Source organism: Elephantulus edwardii, unplaced genomic scaffold (genome assembly GCF_000299155.1).
Source record: "Elephantulus edwardii isolate Elephantulus edwardi_28Jun2011 unplaced genomic scaffold, EleEdw1.0 scaffold00092, whole genome shotgun sequence".
Classification (NCBI taxonomy): Eukaryota; Metazoa; Chordata; class Mammalia; order Macroscelidea; family Macroscelididae; genus Elephantulus; species Elephantulus edwardii.
Window position 1 is genome coordinate 12,365,796 of NW_006399842.1, and position 7,157 is coordinate 12,372,952.

The 7,157-nt window shown below is 53.9% G+C and overlaps 1 protein-coding gene across 1 annotated transcript in view; it reads left to right on the forward strand.

Moving 5' to 3' along the window:
- Positions 1-1,520: 1,520 nt before the first annotated feature.
- KIF12 (kinesin family member 12) overlaps positions 1,521-7,157 on the forward strand; it is an 8,156-nt gene continuing 2,519 nt past the window's right edge. Inside the window, exons 1-14 of the mRNA XM_006890756.1 lie at positions 1,521-1,546; positions 1,632-1,697; positions 1,791-1,869; positions 2,051-2,178; positions 2,266-2,341; positions 2,946-3,080; positions 3,215-3,350; positions 3,860-3,951; positions 4,131-4,287; positions 5,069-5,187; positions 5,269-5,373; positions 6,301-6,403; positions 6,486-6,576; positions 6,752-6,838. Of these exons, the coding sequence (XP_006890818.1) occupies positions 1,521-1,546; positions 1,632-1,697; positions 1,791-1,869; positions 2,051-2,178; positions 2,266-2,341; positions 2,946-3,080; positions 3,215-3,350; positions 3,860-3,951; positions 4,131-4,287; positions 5,069-5,187; positions 5,269-5,373; positions 6,301-6,403; positions 6,486-6,576; positions 6,752-6,838 (1,400 nt within the window). The remainder of the gene's footprint in view (positions 1,547-1,631; positions 1,698-1,790; positions 1,870-2,050; positions 2,179-2,265; positions 2,342-2,945; positions 3,081-3,214; positions 3,351-3,859; positions 3,952-4,130; positions 4,288-5,068; positions 5,188-5,268; positions 5,374-6,300; positions 6,404-6,485; positions 6,577-6,751; positions 6,839-7,157) is intronic.

Genomic DNA, 7,157 nt, shown 5'->3' on the forward strand with positions numbered 1-7,157 from the left:
GCATTTGAGGTAGACGGCTCTTTGTTCCCTGTAGATACTATTACTCAAAAGTCAACTGGATCTGTGTACATACCTCCAGGCCATGAGAGGCACACTGCCATCCAAGAAAGCAAGGTCCCTCGTTGAATGAATCTGACAGCTGCCATTTGTGATGTTGTAGTGCATTACACTGGGGCAATGGCATTAGGTGTGTTGCAGTCAGTGAGACTGTCTCAGGATAGGGCAGGGTTCAGAGCTGTTGTACATAGTACCAGTCACAGGCAACTTGACAGCATGTAACAACAGTGTGTGATGAGAAGGAATGATTAGGGAAGTCTTTTGGTTTTGACTTTGTTTCTCTAATGTGTACTGGGGGAGAGTTGGAGAAGAGATTATTGAAATATTCAGAGAATATATATTCCGATGGTCTTTCTATAAACCAATCCAATCATGTGGCCTTCCTGTTTGTAGCCCTTCAAAGGCTGCCCCTGAAAATGAACCCAGACTCCTTGATGTGTGCTCTTTTGTGCTGAGTTCAGCCTCAAACAACTTCTTCATGCCACACATATGCCCATCTCCCCCTTTCTGAAGCAAGCGCTTAGAATATTGTCTCCTAACCATCTGCACCTGTCTGCCCCACCCTCCTGCTCTGAACTTCCACCAAAGACCCTGGACTCATCTGTCTCCCCAGCCAGACAGGAACTGGGAAAAGGTAGGGTCCACATTTGATGGTTCGGCCTCGGTGACCAGCCCAGAGGCTGGCACAGTCTCGAGACAGGCCCATCCTAGATCGCTCACAGTCATCTCTGCCACTCTCAGCAATCAGACCAGGAGAAGATTAAAGCATCAAGCTGGACCTGGGCTAGCCTTGGCCCAGTGTTAAACCAGATGCTCCAATCCTATTATTCTCAGCTCAGCCCAAGGACTCAAGCCAGGTCTTTTCTAGAGCTAGGACCTGGGCTCCTCCCTGCTTTCAGAGCCCAGGACTTCCTGGGACCCTGAGCTGAGAATAAAGCGGAGTTGATAGGGGGAGGGGGGAAGCGGTGGAGAAGGCAGAGGGGTGGTGCTTGGGATGCAGAGAGGTGAGTGATTATAGAGACGGGGCTGGAAGTGTGAAGAGAAAGGCCCTGGTCCAAGCTTAGGCCAGGCCCTCATTGGCTGAGTTCTTTACACACACACGCTGACTCAGTATCCCCACGTGCACAGAGGAGGCTGATCTGGGTGGTCTAAGGATACCTCCTGATGGGATTAGCAAAAAGAAAGAAATCCCCAAGCTTTAGAACCCAGTGAAGAGGGCCCCTAGTTTCGGAAAGGCTTTCTGCTCTGCAGTGAGTGGAAGGGTGGGTAAATCTTTAACCAGCTGGCCCTGGGCTGCCCAGAGCCTTTCCGGATGGATGACTGCCCGAGATGGGGGGGGGGGGGGGGGGGGGGGGGGAGGAGAAGGGTGTGTGGCCAGTCCAGGTGGGTAGGAGAAGGGAGGGTGTTAGAGTGGGGGAGGAAAGGAGCGAGCTTCGGGCGGAGCTGAGCGTGCAGAGAGGGACATGGAGGAGCGTGGATCCCCCGATGGGTAAGCAGAGCTCCAGAGAGGGTAGGAGGCGGTAAAGGGGGGGACATGCTGGACGCAGGGATAAAGACTCTCCTCGCTGCCCTAGGGATCCAGCACGGAACCACGAACAGGGGCCAGAGGGGCCAGAAACGCCCATCCAGGTGGTGCTCAGGTGGGTGCAGGCTGGCTGGGAGGGGCCCCGTAGAGCAAGTGGCCAATGGAGACACCACCAGTGTGGACCATCTGCCCGCTGACTGGTCCCCAGGGTGCGACCCATGAGCGCAGCCGAGCTGCGTCGAGGGGAACAGAGTGCGCTGCACTGCTCGGGGACACGGACCCTGCAGGTGAGGAAACATCTCCCGGTCTGGCCGGAGAAAAGCCAATTGGAGAGGGCCTCTCGCGGCCCTTTGCGCTCAGTTACCCCCGGGTGCCCCGCCCCCTGACGCCCCGCCTCGCCCCCGGGCGCCCCTCCCCTCTCCGGCCCCACCTCCGCGCTCCGCCCCTTCTCCTCTCCCCTCCCCCTAGGTGAGCCCCCCAGGCGGGGGCCCCGACGTGGCGTTCCGCTTCGGCGCTGTGCTGGACGGGGCGCGCACGCAGGAGGAGGTGTTCCGGGCGTGCGGCGTGCGGCGCCTGGGCGAGCTCGCGCTGCGCGGGTGAGTGAGGCGCTCGGGTGCGGCCCCTTCCCCCGCCGCCCGCCCTTGGCAGAGCCCCCGATCCACCCATGCCCCTGCCGCCCGCAGCTTCTCCTGCACCATCTTCACCTATGGCCAGACGGGCTCTGGCAAGACCTACACGCTGACTGGACCCCCTCCCCAGGTGGGCGGACTGCGAGCTAGGCTGGAGGTCTGGGGTGGGAGAGTGTCAGGGATCGGCTTGGAAACTCTGAGAAGTCTTAGGGACTCCTAAGGGTTTGGACTGAGTGAGCCCCAATTATTTGCAAGGAAACTGAGGACCAGAGAAATTAAGGGATTCGCCCAGTGGGGTGCTGAAGCTTTGACTCCAGGAAGATCTGGGTTTGCAATTTGGTCCCCTTTCTTTACTGGAGGGAGGATAGTCCATAGGAAGTTACGCGGCTAACCCAAAGGCGGTGCCTCTGGAAGTTCGAATCCGCTAGTGGCCCCAGGGAGAAAGATGGGCAGTTTCCTGTTTGATTTGCAGCCTCCCCAAATACCCACTGAAGAGGTCAGCAGAGTCGGATCAGACTCAGTGGCAAAGAGGATTTTGTTGAGTTTTCATGGACTAGCTCTCAGTTTCTCCGTAAAAATGTAATTTCTATTCCTTACTGAATTAGATGAAATAGCGTGTACTTGGCACCTGATGCGAGGTGCATGGTGAGGGCTCCGTAGGAAGATCACTGTTACTGGGGGGATAGTGCTGTTGCTGCTAACCCAGCCTCAAGCTTAGCTCTTTTTGCGCCCAGGGAGAAGGGGTGCCTGTACCCCCTGGCCTGGCCGGCATCATGCAGAGGACCTTTGCCTGGCTGCTGGACCGTGTGCAGCACCTTGGGACCCCTGTCACCCTCCGTGCTTCCTACCTAGAGATCTACAATGAGCAGGTAGGCCAGTGAGGTGAATAGGGACAGAAGTGGGGAGGGAGCTGGGGGAAAGGGCACAGGGCTTCAAACAAGGTCTGGGAACATAGACCCTGAGAGGACATTCTTCTGTCACCCTCTGCCCTCTCACTTCACAGGTTCAGGATTTACTAAGCCTGGGGACCCCCAGGCCCCTCCCTGTTCGCTGGAACAAGACCCGGGGCTTCTATGTGGAGCAGCTTCGTGTGGTAGAGTTTGGGAGTTTGGAATCTCTGATGGAACTTTTGCAAATGGGTGTGTGCTGTTTCATTGTCCATGTAGCAGGCCATGTCCCTCCCCTGGTCCAGAACCTTCCCAGGCTCCCAGTCCCTTCAGGATGAAGGTTAGGCTTCTTAGCTTGGCCTTCAAGGCCCTCCACTGGCTTATTCATTGATTCATCTGATACTCATTGAGCACCTGCCTGTTGACTGGTGTTGGAGGAACTGAGACCTAGAATGGGTCCTAGAATGGCACATGGTTGGTCACTCTGTCTTTATCTCTCCCTTACTCTCTCCACACAGCAGGAAAGGTGTTTATAAAATGTGAATCTGTTGTCATCCTCCTGCATAATTCTCTCCGTTCCTCTCTCACTTTTCTGTGCTTGGACCAGACCTAATTTCTATCTCTTCCTGGTGCAGTATGCTCTCTCACCTGTGTGACTTGCATGGGCTGATCCCTCTCTACCAGGTTGCCTTTGCTCCTTTTCCTCACTGACAGCTTCCTGACCTTCCCACCAGGTCCAACGTATGATATTTCCCCTCCAGGCCTTAGCCGTCGAAGGAGCTCAGCGCACACCCTGAACCAAGCCTCCAGCCGAAGCCATGCCCTGCTCACACTCTACATCACCCGCAAACCTGTGAGTGTCCCCGCTTGGGAAACAAGCAGGCCCTGGGCTCCCCAGCCATGGCCATCTCTGGATGTCCAAACCAACTGGGGCTTACGAGAGAAAGAATGCTAGAAACCTTTGGCCTTTTCCACTTGTGACTTTGATGGGACAGCTCCTCCCAAATCCCCACCAAGGCGCTGATCCTCCAGCCCCAGCAGATGCCTCCTGTGGACTCCAGGGAGCCCCCTGGTGGAGGGAAGCTGTGCTTTGTGGACCTGGCAGGCAGCGAGAAGGTGGCAGCCACAGGATCCCGTGGGGAGCTGATGCTCGAGGCCAACAGCATCAACCGCAGCCTGCTAGCCCTCAGTAAGACCCAGTGGCCAGCTGCCCTGAATTCCTGAGTTTTCTTTCTGCACCTTTCTGATCCGAAGCTTTCCATAACGGGGAAAACCAGAGGAGGGGAAGTGCGTGGAGAGGGGTTTAAAGAGGTGTGACCTTGAACCCAGAGGGCTCTGGCTGGCCCTTGCTCTGCTATTTATTTTCTTTCACCTCCTCTTAGAGCCTTAAGAACCAGTAACCCTAAAATAACAACAACAAAACTGTTGCTGTTGAGTCAGTTCCAACTCCTAGCAACCCCATAAATGGCAGGGGTTTTCTCTGTAGTCATTACAGAAGCAGATCTCCAGGGTTTGCTTCTGAAACATTAGGAAGTAGAAACATTGACTCCAGAGCATCAGTGCTCAGAGACATTCAGCCTGCCACTGTGTAGTGGAGAAGACTGGGGCCCAGGGAGGAAAGGGGATTGGCCTGCCTCCCCACTACCGCCAGTTAATGGGACTTTGAGATCCAGCAGGGCAAAGTCCGTGGTGTTTCTCCGTAGCTTATGAGGGAGATGCTTGGGAAACTCCTCTTCACTGCCTCCATTTGTTAGCCATTTCTGGAGCCCCTGCTGAGCGAAGGCCCTTTGCCAAGCATTGGGGGTCAGGGGTGGACAGGGCTCTCTGCTCCGGAGCAGACCCAGGATAGTGGCAGAGATCGCTCAGGACGTAATGATACTTGTGAAAGAAGTGGGTTTTAGAGGCACACGAGCCTGGTGCCAATCCTAGCTCTGAGGTTTACCAGTCTGGTCCTTGCTTTCTCCGCCCAGGTCACTGCATCTCCCTGCTGCTGGACCCCCAGCGGAAACAGAGCCACATTCCCTTCCGGGACAGCAAGCTCACCAAGCTGCTGGCAGACTCCTTGGGAGGACGTGGGGTCACCCTTATGGTACCAAAAGGGCCTCACAGGGGCTGCTGAGGTCTGGGAGAGGGGTTCCTGCAGAGGAGCACTAGGGATCATCCTCCCCAGGTGGCCTGTGTGTCCCCCTCGGCCCAGTGCCTTCCTGAGACTCTAAGTACCCTGCGATATGCAAGCCGAGCCCAGCGAGTCACCACCCGGCCGCAGGTCCCCAAGGTGAGTGAAGAAGGCACACACAGGCAGGAGTGGTTGTCAGAACCATGTCATAGTTGGAATCTGGGACTAACTAGGTCAAGGTTAATATTAGGGCTGGAATTCTTTTTTTATTTTATTTTTTAATTAAATTTTATTAGTTTTAATGAACATTTACAGAGATTTTGGGTTTTCATTCATTCATTGTTGCACTGTTTTCTCCACCCTCATCCACAGTTCGTTCTTCTTCCCCCACCCCAATGTCTCTTTTAATTGTCCAATTGCCACAGTGCTTGTCAAAGCCAGTTCTGATTAATCTCCTTTGTCAGTGTGTCCCTTGCCATTCCCTATCACTCCTCCCTGAGAGAGACTTCACCCTGATTCATAAGGAAAAGGGGATGGCGTATTCTCTTAGCTACTTCAGGCTGAAAAGGGATGCTGTGGGTTTCAGGGTGAAGGTCTTCTCTCACTACTCTAAAGGGCCCCTTTGGCAGTAGGAAACACATTGACTATTATGGAGACTGATTTTGGAATTTAGATGCACTGTTATCAGTTGTGCTTAGCCGTACATGTTCATATCCTTGAAGATGTATCATGGAAGTGTTGCAGCCTAGGGCTTGAATTCTAGAGAAGCGTTCATGATTGGGTAAGAGGAGGTCAAGTTTTGAACATGTTTAGATTTAGAGTCTAATTATAGTATGATTCAGGGTTTACCAAGGTTCTGGTTGGTAACATGGTTAAAACTAAATTGACATGAGATGTCTGATTTGTGGTCATAATCTGAACTGAGTTTGGGGTTGGACAGAGAGCCATCTGACACCTTGATAGAATTAGATATGGATGTCCTCTCCTGATAGGTACAACCCTGGGCTTAATCCACACACACAGAAGCCTTTGTACAGTGCACAACCTGCTCAACCGCATGTGTCATTTCTGGTCCTCTCTCCACAGACCCCTGTAGCAACGCAGCCCCAGCGATTAGAGACTGAGATGCTACAGCTACAAGAGGAGAACCATCGCTTACGGACCCAGCTAGACCAAAGGGACTTCAAACGTATGAATTTTGTAGGATTGGAGTGGGATGGGGGCAGAGTCTGGGTCTCCCATTGGATCCCGCTCCCTCCTGTTCTCCATAGCATCCAGAACCAGTGGGACCCAGGTGGCCTGGGCCCAGCGGAACCTCTATGGGATGCTCCAGGAGTTCATGCTGGAGAATGAGCGGCTCAGGTAGGACCCTACCGGCTGTGGGGCTCTATGCCTACCCAGCCTGCTGGGCTGATTCTCTCAAGCTGCCTCCCTTCCCTGTCTTCGACTCTCTCTGTGGGGCTGGTACTGTTCTTGGAGGAGGAGCTGAACCCACCAGCCTACCCCTCATCACTTCCTGGAGCCCGCTCTTCCCCAGGAAAGAAAAGAGTCAACTGCAGAGCAGCCGGGACCTGGCCCGGAGCGAGCAGCGTGTCCTGTCCCAGCAGGTCCATGAGCTGGAGAGGTGAGCCTGGCTGTGAGCTGGTGGACAGACCCCGAGGGAGAGGACAGGCAGCAAAGGGGTGATTTTATGAAATAATTCAGCATCAGGTCCCTAGAACCCTCTGTGTTCAGTTTCTAGTTCTGTGATCTACCAGCTGTGTGCCCTCGAGCAAACAAACCATTGCTTCAGTCCTCTCTTAAGAAGTGAAGAGACCATAAATGACATCCAAGTAGATATATGTATACTCATGTTTATCGCGGCTTTGTTTACAATAGCAAGGAGTTGGAAACAACCTAAATGCCCATCAACAAACGAATGGGTAGAGAAGCTGTGGTATATT